Here is a 20,039-nt window from a genome sequence, read left to right as displayed (position 1 = left end):
TTCAGGTTATTTTTGGGCATAGTGGTTTGCCTGAGTTTGGTTTGAGTTCTGTTTAGCCAAACTGAATTAAAAATTTGGATTAACAATATTGAATATTGAAAAGGTAAATCTTTAGGAGCCATGTATAGAAAAACAGATGTGACGTGAGTTTTAACCCCTCCCACTTTACCAAAAACTGTAAAAAATATTTAGCTGGACATAAATTTCAAATGTCAACACATTTTGCAATTTATATGCTATTTGCAACTTACTTCAGGGAAGGGTTCTCAGTGAGGGCAGAAGGTATCTCAACCAAGCTCTCACCACTGACAACCAGCAATTTCAATTTACTGATGTTGGTCAGCTCAAATGGCAGATAGGTAATGCAATTTTTCTGTAGTAGTAATGTCTCTAGCTCTTTTAATCTGTAAAAAAAATAACAGTAAACATGATTACAATACCTAAATTCCCCACATAAAATCTAACATTTAAAAAAATACTATGCATCTATAATTATTATACTCACATCAGAATGTAAGTGCAGATATCCAAATGTACTCTGAACACAAAAATTTCAACTTAGATTTAATATAGTCCTTTACCAATGAAAGGTATAGTAAGGCTCAGCCAAACTGACTACTTTTTGATGACAGTTATCATTGTCTGGCAGCCTGCTACACATGTCAATGATATTTATGGTAATGTTGGATGGATGATTCGAACTATCTGGCCACCACTAGTGCCTACATATCCCCCTAACTGCATAAGCCTCCAAACTTGGAACATATTAGTATGCAAATACCAAATTCCACTAGAAGTCTGAAGCTCTATTTTTATCTAGTGTGTGTATAGGTGTCCCTAGATATCATTGAGGAGGTTGTATCACTAACAACATATACCAGGTGATGCTTCCAGTAAAGTTTATCAATGTCCCTACAGCTTAGTGCTTTCCGCACCTCTCCAACAAAACAGACTAAATCCATACAACAATCCTTACTAAACTATAACCCAAGACAATCATGGATGATTGTTTTAAAACACAAAAAAATAAAATGTGTACATAGTTAACATAGATTGGCCTCTGCTCCACTCCTACGCAAGACACAGTGGTTACTTTAAGATCAGTGAATGGAACCCAAGTGTGCAATGAGGATCCAGGTACCCTACACACTTATATTGTTCAGCAGCTACAGCTAAGAAACTCAGCAAAATTTGAAGCACTGTCAAAAAGTCAGCTTTTTTTACCTTTTTTTTTGTAACAATAGAGTTGGGGAAATTAAAAGGAAAGTACATTGTAATTTTTGTCAAGTTTAGAAAATCATAGCTGGCAACAGACAGATCTGGAAAAGTAATGACATTAAATTATATAGTCCTTATGGGTTCATTATAAAGATTCCCAGGTGCTCCGCTTCTACCTATCATAGGGTTCCTATAAAGATATCAAAGGGCTATCCTTGACGTGGGAATCCTTCTTTAAGTGTGTTTGAAACATGGATAATGAACCTCATGTTTTTAGCTGTATACTAAACATGGCTTAGATCAGTGCACTTTGTTATCAGTAAATAGAATATAAAGGTAAAGAATGTACGGGAAATATGATGGTCTCAATACTGTTTCTATGTGCATTAGTTTTTTTTTCTTTTTTTTTGGCTATTCTGCATTTCTACCTAGGTTTATTCAATATTCACTGGTACTTACCCCCTCCCTTTCCTCCCCCCTTTTTTCTGTATCTCTCCCCATGTTTGTTATGCAAAAAAACAATAAAAAACTGAATATAGATAAATTACATAGTCGCTTACATATCTATCTATGCATTTATCTGTCTATCTATCAATTTATCATTCTTTAAATAAAAAGCTGCTTTTCCTTGGCCAGCCTGTGAAGCACCATGCAAATGACTTGACCAAATTATGAAAATAGAGAATTCAGCCAGTGCTACTTCAAAATCAATGTAAATAAGCTGCTGCAAAATGAGCAAGAGCTTCTCAGCAAATGTCAAGCTCAGATGTTTTGCAGCAGCTTGTATGCATACATTAAATAAATAAAACCACATTATGAAAAAAAATAACCATAAATAATTTGAAACCTTCACTTCTCTATCCATGAATGTATTTTGGTATTTCACTATATTGATATATGTTTTCATCCACCAAAAATTATACAGTTCGGTAATTGCAGTAAAAAGTTTAAAAACAAAAACACAACAACAGCATTTACCTATCTATGTCTTCAGGGAGATCTTTTAAGTTATTACTGCTGATGTCCAACCACTGCAAACTTGACATCCGTAAGACACAAATTGGAACAGAAGAGAATTTGTTTGCTGACACATCAACATAAGTGACCTTTTTCAAATTGCTCAGCTGGAAATGAAACAGAAGAATTTGTGACAATGGAGATATTATATTATATATTATTTTTCTCGGAATACCTATAATACTTTTGGATCAGCTTTGTTTGTTTTTAGGTTAATTTTTTAAACTAATTTCCTGCAGCTACATACTTTATTTGAGTGAGGGCTTTTGTGTTGAAGTTCTTTTTCTTCTCTCCATGATTCTTTAAACTACTGGATAAATACTTTAGTGATCATAATATGGACACAGGTGTTCAGATCTGTTTGTCTGTGTTTAACTGAATTAATTAAAATTATTGGATTAGGCAAAATGCAAAAATAATTTGCAGAGCACAGTCCAAAGACAGCTTTTGAGTAAATCTGCATATACATAGGAACATCCTAAATATTCTACGCCAGAGGGTGTTTTAGACCAAACCAAGAATGCAATTGTATCTGTAACTTTAATTCTGTAATTTTTCAGTAAATCATCATTATAACTTTTTGACCACTGAACAGGGTCATTTTGAAGGCCTGGGACACAACAAAGAAAGTGAGATAAAGAGCCTTTCATAAAGCACTACACAATATTGCACAATATTAGCATGACTTTCTATAGGGGGTATGGATAAATAGCCAAGGTTTACAGATTCAGCCTATTCTTAGACTATGAACACATGATAGATATTTGTCACCCAAAATAAACTTTCATAATTGTTTTTAGCAAAAATCTAGTGTGAATACAATAGAAGAGAACAACCGTCATGTTGTAGGGAGATGGGTTTTTCCCACTCTCCCTTTTACATAGCATAGTAGTTAAATGCTCATTCATTCTGGTGTCACTGGAAACAATTATGAAAGCTAGTTTCCAGTGACAGAAATCTGACGTGTGTTTGTAGTCTAAATCTGTAAAGATTATATATATGTTGCAGACACAAATTTCACAAAAGGTTGTCTCAGACTTCTAACATATAACAAAACACTGTTCAAATGGAAGAATTTTATTACATATGCTTTTCTAAATGCAAACTACATATAGGGAACTAATGGTTTTTTTGGGCTAACCTTTAGGGAGAAATGTGTTAAAACTGTCTTTTACACTGCTGGCCAGTACATGCAAAAATCAGATCTATCATTAGCGTGTGTAGTGATCAACATTTTAAAATGATTAGGTGAAACATCATAAAGGGATTGAGCATAAAAAATGGTGGTAAAACTTTCCAATGTTTAGCTAGTAACTTGGCACATTATTTGCCTTGCATTATTTTTCAGAAAAAAAAGCAGGGGTTAAACTGAAGAGAAAGTGTGAAATAAAGTAATCTCTGTTGTCAGTGGATACAGTAATTGGCCAGGGTGTCAGTGTCCACATAGTAATGGTGTGCCACCAGCATTGCTCTCAGTGAACACATTAATAATCCCTAGCATTGCCCCCAGTGGATTCTATATTATTCCTCAGCATTACTACATTTAGGCACCATATTTATCCCTAACATCACTATGTGTGGATACAACAATAACCCATGCATTAACAATGACAACAATACTCAAAAAAAGAAAAAGAAAACAGCATTGGTGTCAGTAGGTAGAATAAGAGGAGAAGCGTTTCAGCACAGTGGGCTTTTTTTTTCCTCTGGAGGATACTCTGGCCCCCCCCTGGCAGAAAAGTCAGAGCCTAAATAGGTAGTTGATGTAAGTAGTAATTTACTTTCTACTAAGTTCATAGCTATCCAAATGACAGATCTTTTAGTAATTAAATCTGTAAAAATTTGAAAATATATTGCCATGTATTTAGTTGTTTATCTGGAATTTTATTATAATGTAATACTGTTGAAATAGTTGCAGTGGACATTTTTTCTGCAAATATACAACCTGCTTGCACTGCCGCTGAAAGACTAAAATATTCATTTTTGTATTTCGATCATTGCCAATGACCTTCCAAGCATGACTGGTCATGTTGACAGCAGTGAAACTGCTGGTATAGATGTCAGGGTCCTTTAGTGTATAAAAAATTGTAACAACTTGTGCCTGACAATAAGCTTACTGTCAAAAGTTGCTTATATTTACTGTGTATTGAAAAACGAATGGCTATATAATAAAAGCTTTTAACCCAATGCAATACCAAATAAAATAGATAGATCTGTTTATAAAAAAATTACTAGCACAAAGTTTTGGAGCAGCTTGGTCACACCAAACTAAGGCAAATTTGATTGGTGCAACAGAGCAGTTGAAGAAATGCTTCCTCCAGAAAGTCCTGGAGCGGGGGAATGCAGTGAGAGCTAGTGGAAGGCCTTCATGACTGGGAGGAGATAAGGAACAGGCAGTGGAAGGGTTAAGTTAAAGGGATGGTCTGAAGGGAGGTAAGTAGTCGGAGTAGGGTTTAGCTGCCCTACTGTGGTTGGGGAGAGGAAAGGACAGGTCGTTCCAGGGGTCAGGGGGGTCGGGGGTGGCATTGGGGTGTCTGGATTCCAAGGAGCTTTCCCAGGGGGGAAGGGGAGGGAAAAGGGGGTCAAGGGCCAGAGCCGGGGGGGCCAGGGAGCAGTGTGGCCAGGGGTTTGGGGGATGCAGCAAAAGGGGAAGTTTATGTGTGCTTTGAAGGTCCATTGGGAGCACACTTGCGGCAGGAGACGCGGGACCAAATCTGGTAAGATGATGATGAAAAAATTGTGGATATTTTTTCGCTGCTGCCACTGGAGAGGTTTGATTTGGATAGGACGCCAGGTGAGTGGAGGAAAGAGGAGGAGGCAGGTCGGCACAGGCTAATTCTGGGAATGTTTGCTAATTAACTGCAGGCGTTCAATATTTACCAGTGTGCTTGGGGAGAAAGAACCAGGGCATTGCTCTGCCCTGTTCTGCTATTAGGATTGTGCATAGGGTGTACGGGGGTGTGGCTTGGCTAAGGTACGACGAGCAGTTTAGACAGTGAAAGGCTTTTCGACCTTCCATCAGGTGAGATCATAAAGACATCGGACTTTGGATGAAGCTGATGACATCGGTGAGGAGCCAGGGCAGGCAGCCCTTTCTGGGGGGGGCTGGAGGTCTGTCAACTTTTGGGCCCTCGGCCTTCCGCAAAAAAGGCATGTGTTGGCACTTTAATGAAGGGGAGTGCAAATTTGGCAGTGTGTAAATGAATGTGCAAAGTGTGAAGGGCTGCATGGAGGAGTCTGGTGCTTTAGATATGGCAGGATGACAGGATTTCGTTGGAAAAAGGGATGACGCTAGTGAGAATAGGGCCAATGTTTGCCAATGGGGGTTGCTCCTTGTCCTGCGCTTTATTTGAAACATTCAGTTCGTTTATAGGTGGTGCGGGGAGATGACTTGGAAAGAGGTGGGTTTAGTGTCAAATTTGGCGGCTTTGGAGTTGTTTCCCATTGTGGTGGCGGTGGAGCTGTGGGGTAAGGAGCTGATGAAAAAAAGGATTTGCTTCTGCTGGGTTTGGTTAGCAATGTCCAAGATGGATCAGGTGGGTAAAGAGGTGTTAATTGTGTTGGAAGGGGTGGGGAGTGGTTTGGTTTGTCCAGTAGCGACTGTTGGGGACTTCCTGGCAGTTAGGCCAGGGGGCGGAGGCCTTTCTTGATACATGAGGATGGTTCGGTTCTGTCTAGGTATCAGTTTTTGGCCATTTTTCGTAAACGTTTACGGGCGGAAGGGGTTGAGGCGAGTAATTTTTTGTCTCATTCCTTTGGGGCAGATGGGGAATTGGGGCAGCTACTGAGGCGGCACGTTTGGTTTTGGGGATGAAATCATTAAGTGAAATGGTCGCTGGGAGTCTCAAAGGTTTAATTTGTATGTTCGGTCACATTTGTTGGTTTAAAGGTGTGAGAAAGGTGTAGAGAGGCTGAGTCTGCTCTGGGGGGCTTTGTTGGTACAACGGGGTGGTGGTTGTTTTTTTAATTTGTTTTCGTTGCTTTATTCTAGGTGGTTCTCCGTGTCTAGTGTGGATCATTGGGCACTTAAGTGTGTCAAGTGGTCCGACGAGCAGCGTTAAGGCCAGATGGTCCGCAATTGGGTATTCTGCGTTAAGACACCATGATTCGGTGGATCAGTGTGTCCGGTATGCAATGGAGCAGGGTGCTTGCAGAGGTACAGCGTTATGTGAGTTGAGTAGTAGTGGTGCATGCAGGGGTAAATGATTTAGGGAAGAGTCCAGGGCGGGAATTAATCAAGGATATAAAATGGGATTTTTTGTGCACTATGTTGCCAGGTGTTGTAATAGTTTGGTCTGATGTGGTTGCCAGGACTAAAGCTTGGATAAAACTGAACAAAATGGTGGGGAGTTTTGTTGCCCGTAACAGGGGTGAGGTAATTCGGCATAAAAAATTGGAAGTAGATTGTGGGCCGTACCTGGAAAAGGATGGAGTTCATTTGTCGGGGGATGGGATGGATTTGTGGTGTTTTGGATTGCAAGAGGGGATTCAGAGTACCGTTCATGGGTGGCAGAGTGCACAAGGGCAGGGGGTTGCTCTTGTGGCGCTGTGGCGGTGAGGACCTCAAGGGAATTTGGTTGGTTTAAAGTTTCAGTGGGGATGAGAGTGGGAGTCTCTGCAATTATGTTGTTTTTAGAAGGATTAAATGTTTTGGTTTAAAAGGGCTGCGAGTTCTGCTGGTATCATTCACGAGCTGGTTGGTTGTGGCTGGGAGCATATATATCACAGTAGTGCAGACCCAAAAGAAGGGGGTAAATTGGTGGGCCTTGGATGAAAAGTAACCAGAGGAGTTTTCAAATTGGTCTAAGGTTTAAAAGGTGGTTGTTTAGGGTATGTTTATATGGTTGTATTAGGCAAAGGTATTTAATGTGGTTTTATTGCTATTTATTGTTATTTACTGTTATTTATGATTTCTGATCTCATTATTTGATTTATGATCTCATTGTTAAATTAAGGGAGGGTACTTAATGCTGGCCTCTGCATTGCCGCAGTCATGCTTGCAGCAGACTAGAGGCCATTTTATGCTTGCAGTGCAAAATGAGGTTGGCTGCTCTCAGACGCATTGCAACCACACTTGCAGGCGGTTGTGACTGTGGTTGCAATTCAGTTCTTCTATAAGCCACTATGCAATCAAAAGCATTTTGTGTTGTGTTTTCTAAAACCACACCATGATCTGCAGCAGCCACATGCAAAAAATGGGACCAGGGTTGAATCTGCAGCAGAATGCTGCAGTTTACCACATGTCTGAAATGATGCTAACATAATTTCAGGCTGGACAAAATCACTGGACTGGAGTTTAAGAATTGCTTTTGATGATAAAAGGTGGAACTGAAAAATGATCCTGTTGTTAATTGCTAGATATCAGGAACAATATTGAACGTACTGAAAAGTCCCCCTTAAGAAACAGTGGTTGGCAATGAGGGTGAGCTGTGAATATTACCTACCCTATGAAGATGTTTTTAAAGCCAGGTTTGAACAATGTCAGTCATCCTATTTTTATCTTTTCCAATTCATTCTGCTCTTTTTTCTACCTTTCCTTTACCTGACTTTGTACACAGCAGAACAATGCCTTTATTTAAGTTCCATTTAGAATGCTGTGTTTTACGCCTTTCACAGCAGCTCCAACTATTATACTTAATCATTATTGTCATCTTTAGTTGCTAGGCTCTCAAATTGCTTCTTATCTTAATAATTTTAGAACTATAACTTTGCCATTAAAAAGCACCACTGGCTTCCTTTTTCTTTTGACAGTTTAGTTTCCGTTGAAAGTAAAGGGCACTACGCCCCTGAATTGAACTAGGTGTTTGATTAATGGGTGTATTTTCATTTCTGCTCAGCTCTATTTTGTGCCATTGAAAAGGATTTGCTGATAAGATTTGTTGCTTATAGTTTCAGCATGGGAAGCTTGACTGCACAGCATCAAACAAAACCAAAGGTCTGATTGTCAATATATGAAAAAAAGAAAACTACACCCAAAGTATTAGATCCATTATGCACACCTTTTATAGTACACAGTGTGAAAAAAGGGCTAATTCATCTGCTGTAAACATTACCTGGTATGCTCTGCACATTTTAAGCACCATTCATAACTTTAAAATATTCATAAAGTATAAATATCACTGCATGATATTACCTTCTCATCAGATCAAATGCCTAAATATATGTGCAAACACATAGGTGTATGTAAAACATATTTTGCTGCTATGAATGTGTATATATTCAGATAGATTTAATGACCAAGCTCTGTCATTGATTTTCTGCAGTAACATTGCAGAAAACATCTGCAGGACAGTTTAGTCACATTGTAGAAATGTTGCATTATTTCATTAGATAGAATGGTGATGCTGATTTCCCTTGTTATATTATTAGGCATAAAGTAGCCATATATGAGAAGATTCCTTTCTAAAAAAGCAAAGCCAAGGAGGTACGGGTCTGACCGACAGGTGGAAGGCAGAGGGTCCAGCAGGTAGAGGGTCATGGCAGGTGGCAGGCAAGGCAGCATTAGGGGTCAGGCAGAAAGTCGGAGCAGGCGGCAGACAAGCGGGTGTAAGTGATCAGGCAGAAGGTCAGGACAAGCTACAAGCTAGGAACTTCCTAGGGAGAGTCGCAAATGCTAAAGAGCTGGTTCAAAGTAACAGCATTAACCACCATTACTGCTGTGTCAGTATGTGCATGACTGGGAGGCTGAATACTCTGTCAGGCAGTAAGAAAGAGAAAAGTGCTGAGCACGACAGCTCAGTGGGGCAGACAGGAGCAGGCTGCCGCAGGATCGTTCAGCAGGAAGCACCGCGGAACCCAAAAGTAGTGTAATAGTTGCACTTATAATGACATTCTATATGCAAAAATGGTCTCAAAAAGGTCTACAATCAAGTCAAACCCTTCTAGTAATCTGGCCAGTCTTAGTAGAAAGAAAAACTAAAACAAGTTCCATGACTTTGGAATAGCTGGGCTCCAGTCCCAATAACTATTATGTTTTCTGTATTGCCTGGTATTGCACCACATGGCATACCATTAAGATTTGGATAACCTGGTTTCCAAAATTGCAGCTAATTATTAGGCTAATTGGCAAGTTAGACACCCAGATAATATGTTGTCTTTGTCCATTCTACAAAAATCGTTAACAGGGAGGCACAGTGACTTAAGTGGTTTGGCCTTTGCCACCCTAGAGTACCAGGTTCCTACCCCACCAAGGACACTATCTACATATAGTTTGCCTGTTCTCCCCATGTTTGTGTGGGTTTCCTTTGGGCACTCCGGTTTTCTCCCATTTCTCAAAGTTAGTTAAGTTCATTGGCTTTTTTTCAAAAACTGGGCTTAGATTGTGTTACCGACATATGACTATGGCAGGTATTAGATTGTGAGTCCCTTTGAAGAACAGTTAGTGACATGACTATAGACTTTCTAAATTGCTGTGTAATATCTCAGAGCATTATAAATACAAGTAAATAATTAAGATTTGACAGATGCTATTTTGTAGGTAAGCATACATTTCCATCCTTTTTCACCAAAGATTGCTTGATTTCTCTTTACTATACACTTTTTGTTGGATAGATATTTATTTCTGTGTCCTTTCACTTCCTGTAATACCCATACAAGTCATGGCAAGTGCAGATGTTTCTGGGACATGAAGGGAAAGATGCAATGAAAACATTGGTAGCCATTCTAACTCTTCCACACCAAAATTATGGTTTTGTTTTTGTCTCTATTAGAACAGTGTTATAGCAAAATTGTAAGTAAGAGAAAAAATACCAGGATTCTGTATGCTTAGTAATGGACCTTATGGACTGCTTAGTAACATCTCTTGGGCCCACCACAAATCAGATAGTTCACTGAAGGTGTAACCTTCTAGCGATATCAGTGCCTCCTAACCTCCCTGGCAGTATGATTATTTTAGTATTTTAGTACATTTGACATTTAAAAATACTTTTTATCTTACATTTCTCCCCTGTCCCACCCCCCAGCGCACGCGGCCCACATGTACTCACGTCGCATGCCCGCCCAGCATCTGCGTCCCATGGCCTCGCATCCCCAACATTTACATGCCAGCGATGCAAGGCCAAGGGAATGCCGATGCCGCCTGGGCATCGCCAAGGGTACACAGATGGCCGGCATCGCTGGAGGACACCGCAGGCTTGTGGGGACCAGGTAAGCCCTGAATTCCACCCCGAGTGTGGCTTGGGGTTACCGCTATTTGTAATGAAATTTAACCCTGAGCCACACTCGGGTTTACTGTCAAAGGGGTTAATCTCTTTATCAAACCCTAGAGGTTGATTCACAAGCCCAGTAAGTGTTTTGCAGAACAGGAGTAAACCTTAACAAAATCAAATAGACTGTAGCCCCGGGGGCCTTTCTATTGGAAAGGTAGTTTTTTTTTATGTTTATACTTTATTATACCGTTGGTGTATTTTGGGAACTCATTCACGGTAACATTCTTGAAAGGTCAACTCTGTTGATACTATAGGTACGAAATCACCCCTGATGGAGCCCTGTAAAAGGTGCATTTAGGGCAACATTCTGCTGCAGGATCAACGGTGATCCTAACCTCTCCCACTGAGGTGAATAGGGAGGTTGGTAACCATTTTTTGCACGTGGCTGCAACAAAACATTGCACGGATCCCAAAAGGGACAAGTTACTTTAAGCCATGCAAGAATAATTATTATTAGCTGGTATTTATATAGCACCAACATATAGTATGGCTGTATTGCTTTTGCTGTAAAGTACCATGACCTTACATATCTTATTTCTTAAATGTGTAGAGAGATTGTCCCTTACCATTTACTCTTGCTTGTTATAATTTGATGAACAGATGCATTTCACAGCATCAGATGCCCTGATTTTGCATTTTATAAATATAGTTTGATGTAGTATAAAGTTGCTGAGAGAATTGCAGTTATTCTGCTGGGATACGGCATTCTGCCAGTGGCACATAAAGATTTCCCCTGTCGGTTCTAACTGTTTTATGTTTGCAAACACCAAACAATAACATATTGGTTTATGTGCTGATACATACTTCATTATTCCTGCTCACATCCCAGATGGCTTTCTGAAATTCAACAAAAATCTCCCCTCTGGGCAATTTCCCATGAAATGTTAAAGATAGATTGGTTAAAAATACAATTAAAGATTATTGGGTAATATTTATTTAGAAGGAGAAATGGAAAAGTATGAAAAATCCATAAAATCACTATACACTTCTTTGTTACCTAATAGCATATCCATTAACTGCCCATCAGAGTTTCTTTTCATGTACATTGCACTTTTGTTTAGTGTATGCATCACAGCTTGTCATACAGCAGACAATATTTATGCCACAGCAGGTTATTAGGTACACATTGGAGATATATACGATGTAGCTAAAATAATAGAAACCCATGTTCTGTATTCAGCTTGACAAATTTGTTCTATAGGCAGTAATGAGCAAATCCATACAGATTTACTAGTCTTCCAGTGTGACCCTTAACTGGGGGATTTTAAAGCTGAATAAATAAACTATTTAACATGAATTACAAACCAATAAACAAACTGGAAAAAATGTATTGACCTTTTATCTGTACATTTTCACACAGCCCCCACATTAGGCAGCAAAGACCATTTTTACTATAGAGAGACTGTGAACTGCAAAGTCCTATGGGTCTACCATGCTTTATGGCATACAAACTGTAATTTGGATTTCAAAGGCTATTATTGACACCCATAAGTCTGTGCTTCATACCATTTCTGTATGTTAGATAAAATTATACATATTACAGAAACCCATTGACCACAGATATGAACTGCCTAGAGGTTCAAACTACAGAAATTGTTGGATATACTGAATATTGGTAGCCGTCCTAACAATGTTCATAGATTCTATGTTACCCTAAAAGAGATCTATTTACCTGTAATGTAAAATTATTTTCAACACGTCTAGACTTGTTTTTTATGTATACATAACCTTGTGCATACTTGTGCATACAGGATAATATAGTATATAATGTATAACATTTTTTGGCCTTTTTGACTTTTAATATTTAATTGTTGAAAATATTAATGCTCTCCTCAAGTGTATAGGTCAACTAATTTTGGATAATATACCCTATTATTTTGTACTATGGACTAGCAATCTGTATTATTTCCCAAGCCACATATTTTCTATGATGATTAAATAAGGTATTTTTCCCAGACTGCTTTTTGATGAGTTTTCTTTTGTTCCGGTCCATTCATTTTATATCTAGGATTGCCACCTTTTTTCTGGCCTCGAAGATAATGCATTTTTACAGGTATATTAGATCATAGTTTTCTCTATAAACTTTTCACAGAAAATCAGTTTATATATCTTCTTCTGTGCCATTGGAAAATATAGGCTTGGTTTCTAAATTTGTGGTCCTAAATGTGTATATTGATGCAAAGCGAAATGACTCCAATCTATATTCACAATTTAACTAAGTACATAGTATATACTACTGGCAGGGGTAAGCTCAATTTCTATATATGTGGACTTTGGTGTGTAGTAGGATATAAAACAAACTAGTTCCTAACTATGAGTTGCAATCACCGTTGCTGCTCAGCAATAACATTTGGTTTGGTCCTGCAAGAATCAAATAATATAATATAAATAATATAATATAAGCTCTGTTTGAGCTTATTAAACTAAGCTCTGAATTTTGTGAGCTCTGTCTGTATGTGAGAAATGATCTAAAAGTGAATGTGAAAGAAGAAATTGCGGAGGGAACAAGCAATGAGGTTGAGGCATTATGGGTAGTGTTGAATGTGAGGTTGAATAACACACAATTAATGATTGGAGTCTGCTATAGGCCCCCCAGTGCCAAGGAAGAAATAGAAAATCAACTACTAGCACAGACAGAAAAAGCAGCAAAAAGTGGAAGAGTTTTAATTATGGGAGAATTCAACTACCCTGACATTGACTGGAGTAATGGCACTACAAGAACTGCAAAAGGGAGAAAATTTGTGAATTTATTACAAGATAATTTTATGTACAGATTATAGAAGCCCCAACTAGAAATGATACTCTGCTGGACCTAGTTCTTTCTAACAATGCAGAGCTTATAAGAAATATGCAAATAAAAGAGAATCTGGGTAGAAGTTACCATAATATTATTTCATTTAATGTAAGCTGTAAACAGGAAGCAAAAACAGGAAATTAAATTCCATTAATAAGGGCGGCTCTCTGTGACATGGACTGGGAGACAATATTGTCCTCAAAGAACACAGAACAGAGATGGGAATGTTTCAAGTCTGTTCTACAAAAGCACACTAAAAATATATATTTCATTGGGTAGTTTAAGAGGCTAAAATTAAAGCCTTTGTGGCTTACATGGCTTGATGTTAAAAAAGGCATGAGGAAAAAGAAAAGGGCATTCCAAAAATATAAAAATGAAGGATCACCTTCATCTTTTGAAACCTTTAAAGAATATAACAAAAGATGTGAAAAGGAGATAAAATGTGCAAAACTTCAAAATGAAAGAGAGATTGCAAAGGAAAGTAAGGCACCCCCCCAAAACTTTTCAAATATATTAATAGCAAAAAGATCAAATCTGAGCATGTAGGCCACTTAAAGGATGTCACTGGGTTGGTAACTGGGGATAAAGACAAGGTAGATTTATAAAACACTTTAGCTCTGTTTACACAAAGGAAAATGTCAGAGCTCAAGTCCAAATTCATAATAGCAATAGCGAAGCCTTAAATGAGTCACAATGGCTCAGAGTTTATATGATTGAGAAACAGCTGGGAAAAAATAAGGTTGGCAAAGCACCAGGACCTGATGGATTACATTCACGTGTCCTCAAAGAGCTGAGCTCAGTTATTCCTATTTTTTTTAGAGACTCTTTAGTTACTGGCAAGGTACCGATGGATTGGCGTAAGGGCAATGAGGTTCCTATCTTCAAAAAGGGAGCAAAGTCATTATTCAGGTAACTACAGACCCGTTAGTTTAACGTCCATAGTTGGAAAGGTCTTAGAGAGTTTGATAAAGAGCCACATAGAGGAGTTTCTGCTAGAAAATAATATTATAAGTGATAGTCAGCATGGCTTCAAGAAAGACACAAGTTGTCAAACAAATTTACTCTCTTTTTATGAGGAAGTAAGTAAACAGGTAGACAGTGGAATAGCAGTTAATATAGTGTACTTGGATTTTGCTAAAGCATATGACACTGTACCCCGTACTCTGAATGATCTAAGGTTATTAGTGGTGTACCCCAGGGTTCAGTGTTGGGACCTTTACTGTTTAACATCTTCATAAAAGATATAGAGTTTGGGATTAAAAGTACCATTTCTGTGTTTGCAGATTACACTAAACTATGTAATGGAATTAAGTCCATACAGGATGTCTATATTCTACAGGCAGACCTGGATGTACTGTTTGATAGGGCAGCCAAGTCTAGGGCTACTGTCTAGGGGGAATACATTTAGGGGGAGTCAAAAATGGAAAAGGATCTGGGGGTTCTGGTAGATCATAGACTTAATAACAGCATACAATGCCAAGCTGCAATATCTAAAGCTAGTAAAGTACTTTCTTGTATTAAAAGAGGAATAGACTGCAGAGATGGAAACATTATCCTGCCCCTGTACAAAGCATTGGTCAGACCACATCTGGAAAATGCAGTCCAATTTGGAAACCAGTTCAGAAAAAGGACATTGTCACATTGGATAGAGTGTAGAGAAGGGCAACTAAATTAATAAAAGGAATGGAGGAGCTCAGCTAGGGGAGATTAGCTGAACTGAATCTATTCTCCCTTGAGAAGATACGTTTAAGGGGGGAAATGATCACCCTGTATAAATATATAAAGAGAACTCTCTTCCCCATTATTCACCATGCGATCATTACAAAGAACAAGAGGGCACTCTTTGCGTCTGGAGGAAAAGAAGTTTAAGCTCTGGATAAGGAAGGGAATCTTCACTGTAAGGTCTGTGAAAATGTGGAATCGGCTCCCTCAGGAAGTAGTTTCAGCAACTACTATAGATTCTATATAATTTTATATAATTTTTCAATATGGAGCGACCAATCTATCAGTTAAAGGTCTTAATCCTTTTTTCTTTTTCTCTACATAAAAGCGATCTCTATTTCACCCATTCTTCTTTTTTTTTTCCCAAAGATATGGCCAATATTATTGTACCTATTTCGTTGCAGCCATCTTCTCTCTTGTAAAATAATGAGATAGCATAATGTTCTGTTTTGTATAGTGTAATACGTGTTTATGTTTATTTATACTCTGTTACAACTTCAAAACTTATTACATTTTATTAAAATAAAAAATGGGTCTCTCTTGATTTTAATTTGATTATAATCCAAGCATGCTAAAAAAAAGGTACATAATATACCACCAAATTATTATCTTCAAGCTGGCATGCAGTATGAAACTGGTACATAGTTCTTTCTTTTCATATTAGTCTGGGAAGAAAAACGATTTTTTTATCAAAATCATTTGGAAGAGATAGGCATTGCTTTGTTATTTTCCTTATCTTGTTCCTGTAGATGTTATTTTGTCCTTGTCTTTCTTTTATATATATATTTTAATATTTATGAGTTGTCTGTCACTGCTAATCCTTCATTGTTGTGTTCTTTCTTTGGCACCAGAAGCCCTTTCACCTGTCCTTTCTACTTACATCATTCTCTTGCTAATGGTAGGAATTAAAAATGACTCCATTTTACCAAGCAGCTGTTGTTGCATTGACAACATTTTGGCAAAACCTATGGCATAGTTACTCATGAAACCATCCAATTTTGTATATTTTTTTTTAAATGTGCACTGCTTATTCACAGGACTATTAATTTATTGAAAAACTAAGGATTGCAAATTGGTCTGTGGCTAATCTGTTGGAATGAATTACAGCTCGGGCCCTTATTTCCATCAGAATATAAATGGTCTTACTATGAATGCCAATTCTGCACACACTGAAACAAATAAAAAATAAGATATTCCCAATAGCGCTCACATAATCGTTATCTAATCAAATGCATCAAAATACCTGGAACATCTAGTTTGCAAAAACAGATCTTCCTCCAGTTTTTATTGACAGGTCATGCATTAATATATGCATATGCTATCTAAAAAAAACAATAGAACAGTAACGGAAAAAAGAAAAGTTTCAAAATTTCATGTTGACATTTGAAAAGCATTTTGCATAAATAGAAAAATAATTTAACAGAGGACGTATGGTTACATAAAGTCAACAATGATCACCAAGCTCAAAGGCATAAAGTATACTTAGAAATGTTTCATTTGGAAATAAAGGTACCAAAATAAATGAACAATATAGAAAATGGTTATTATTATTACATTAACTGCAGAACCTCTGTTCAAATCGGGTGTTACTAGCATTGCTGCTTGTAGCCTTTTTGTTTCAAGGTCATTGCAGCCTAGATGCTCAGGCTAAATTTAATATCAATATATGGCTGCTTGCTCACAGGGAATGGATTGAAATTAAGTAAGTTTTGCTATGTTGGAGATTTTGGATAGTTTACATAAAAAGGATTTCAAGCAATTATGCTTGCAGTATTTAAAATAAAATCTGATGTTTGAGTAAATGTTTTATTTTTAGCAGATCTCAAAACTACATGTGATCCTTTGGCCACAATAAGGCCAATTTCAGACTTGTAATCGACCACAGCATAGTACTGCGAACTTAATCACTTCCATTCAACCTAACCGGAGCAGTTTGGAACAATTAAGTGCTTGTGTTTGTGGTGGGTTGCAGTGCAGTTCCTGTAAGCGACAAATTACTTTTGACAGGATTTTTTTTGTTTTTTACTTCTGGAGGTTTGTCAAACCTAAGTGTTAATCAGCCATTGGTATGCATTTGGGACCAGCTAAAATCATCATCTAAAGTCATCAACCACAAATGTGACAGGGATCCAATGTGACCTATATAAACTAGCTGCAATAAAAACGTTTCTCTTTAGCTTTTGTATGTTTAGTGTCACCCTACACAAATAATTGGCATCTAGTGAGCATTGGTTGTGGACCAAGGTCTTACAACCGTGTGTGGAAAGTCATTTTCTCCCTGGAATAATGATGGATCAGCAGTAGGACAGGGTCACTGACCTTGGTCCAGAGCAAGTGCTCACCAGATGCCAATCCCAAATCTAACTCTGCATTTCTCACCCTCGGGAGCCTAGATGTGCCTCCCCTGATGAAGAACCAGGAGTCCATAGAGCAGGACAGGGTAATCAATTGAAATTCAGACATTCCAGGTTCAGTAACCAATGTGATCCCCAGAGAATTCAGTACAGGAGAGTCTGGCAGAAGCATGTCCAGGAAACAGAGCCAGGGGTCATATGCAAAACTTTCTAGGGTAATACACGGGTCAGTAACAGATAATCACACCACTAACAGGTTAGACAGTCTAAACTTTACAATAAGCAATTAGTCTTGGAGCTGAGAAGCTAAAAAGGACCAGTAGCCAATGGCAGGGCAAGATCATAGCCAAAAAATCCTGCACATATTGGCTGCAGTACAAACTCTGAAATCCCCTTTAGCTACATACTGTCTAAATTTATTTGCAGAGGATGCTGAAGGGAAACTGGGGATGCTGCAGGCTGCAGATCAGATGACTGACAGCTAAATGCTTGATCTCCTTTGTGCTGCAAACAATGCAATCTGAAGGAGTAAACAGGACGTGCTGAGCTGCGTTGGTTTATGACACAGATTGCAGACCAGATATGTGTCTCCTAACAGTCTGATATTGGAAGTTGTAATGTCACTGCTGTCCAAAGTTGATGACACAAAGGAGGAAAATATATATATGTAGGATCTTAGCTTAGAGCAGATAGGATAAAAACTAGCCGACTCGATTCTTGGCAGTAGGGAGATTACAGAGTCTAATGGTATAATGCCACATTATGTTTCTTCTTTGAGAGCTCCAATTCCACGTCAATGCATATACTACATGGCATGATAAAGAACATTCTTTTAATCAGTACAAACTCAATACGGGTTTGTCCTATTATAAGAAGCACACTTATGTTAATGGCCTCCTTTCAGGGAGCTTCATAGCTTGCTCTTAAGTTTATTACTGTGCAACCACCTGTTAAGATCAGATTCTAATTTGGCAAAAGTTCTGCAAAAAAGCAGCCTTCCAACATTCTGAACTTTGGAAGACAGATGGAATGAGATACTGTAGATCTAGGCTGACACGCACAGTGAAGCACAAAGATTTAAAAGAACAGCTTGAAAACAGCAGAAAGATGATGAGCAATAATACTGGACATATTAAATAAGTCTTCTTTGTATATCAACAAAATGCAGTATGCAGTAATTAGGATCCTCATTATTTTATTGGAACTGCTGTCAGTATAATATATTATTTTATATAGATATGACCTTTAGTGTGAAGTCAGCCTTGGAACCCAGCTACATATTTAGAGGATAAAGTAAATTAGGTGTACCCTAAAGATATCAAGTTATGGGTGTACTGTACTGGAGACGATGTGGTTTCTTTGTAAACAACATTTTTTATTAGCAGCATTCAAGATGTCAGTTGAAAATATTCCTAGCATAAAAAATAATGTGTTTAAAAAAATGATTTTATTATATGTAACTGTGGAAAATATACAATAAAGTAATATAATAGGTTGCATTACTTTTATCTTCACAATTTTTCTGATCAGTGGCTAACATGGTGTAGTATTCTGCTGTTTATTTTAATTCTCTAATATTTTATGTGAATTGTAAACTATGATGTAAGTAAAGGAAGACTAATGTCATTGTGGACAGGAAGGTGTCCAGTACCCAGACCCTACATGGTAATGTGGCCATAATAACACTATCTCTTGCAAAACTAAAGCGAACCTACTGGAGCCTGATGTATGATGTCACAGGACTACCTATCTGGGTTCCAGGGCCAAATTATAGAATCTTGAGCCTGTGTTTTATGATGATGGTTTAAATTGTAATAATTTTGAGATTACATTGTTCTAAACATTTTCACTTTAGATATTCAGTCCGATGCTCTAACTCACAGATTTTCTTAGTTGCCCATAGTGTACAGACAAGGAAAAGAAGGAAAAAGCCACACGCTCCATTAATTACTGCTCCAACATGTACTCAGAGGTGAACTGTGTGTCAGCTGTGAATTTATTATAAATTTAGGGTGGACTTGTTCCTTCCATTGTATATGTATATGTATTATTTATTTTAAGATATTGTAACTTTATTTTTACTTTTAATTAATTCTTATGCAAATATGTAAATACATAATTATTTATTTTTGTTCAAAATTATTTTAGGATATGTCAATGCCCTTTATAATTTATCCAACATATATTGTTGTGGTAAATCAGAACACTGACATTGGAGAGAATTTTGAGTAAATATCAAATTCATTAAGAGGATAGTGCTTAAACAATTGTAAAAAACTTGTCTTTGAAACAGACCTGAAGACAAAAATTGGTCATTGCAAGGAACCCTTTGCAACCTCTGGAGAAACCCTGGGGGAGAAACACTCATTTAGAGATTTCTAACATTACGTTTTTCCACCTGCTAAATGTCCTCAGTCTGATTTTTGAATAATTTAAACTCACTTCCTCTAGCCCAGGTTGTCCTGGACTTACCTTATTCTGTTATTGGACATTAAGGTAGGTAGCAGCACAACTTAGAACTCATCTCTCTTGGTTGGCTCATAAAATATGCTACTGTTTTTTTTCACACTCAAAAATTTGTATTTTAATTATCTTTTCATGTCACTTACATGTAACAAGTCCAAGAATCAGGAACAGAACAAGAACCAATCAATATAAACAGTTTTTGAACCATAATGCCTGTTGCACCTGAAGATTGTTTATGAATATGTAAATAGATATGTATAT

General features: G+C 37.7%; 1 protein-coding gene across 4 annotated transcripts in view; it reads right to left on the bottom strand.

Moving 5' to 3' along the window:
- Positions 1 to 20,039, bottom strand: part of LRRC2 (leucine rich repeat containing 2) — a 165,527-nt gene that overhangs the window by 14,877 nt on the left and 130,611 nt on the right. For all 4 annotated transcript variants that reach the window (XM_072415013.1, XM_072415014.1, XM_072415015.1 and 1 more), the window contains 2 exons: positions 2,197 to 2,342; positions 252 to 404 (listed from right to left, as the gene is read on the bottom strand). In XM_072415013.1, coding sequence (XP_072271114.1) covers positions 252 to 404; positions 2,197 to 2,342 — 299 coding nt within the window. The remainder of the gene's footprint in view (positions 1 to 251; positions 405 to 2,196; positions 2,343 to 20,039) is intronic.

Source organism: Pyxicephalus adspersus, chromosome 6 (assembly GCF_032062135.1).
Source record: "Pyxicephalus adspersus chromosome 6, UCB_Pads_2.0, whole genome shotgun sequence".
NCBI lineage: Eukaryota > Metazoa > Chordata > Amphibia > Anura > Pyxicephalidae > Pyxicephalus > Pyxicephalus adspersus.
Note: the sequence above shows the minus strand (reverse complement) of the source record. Positions and strands in the feature narration are given on the sequence as shown.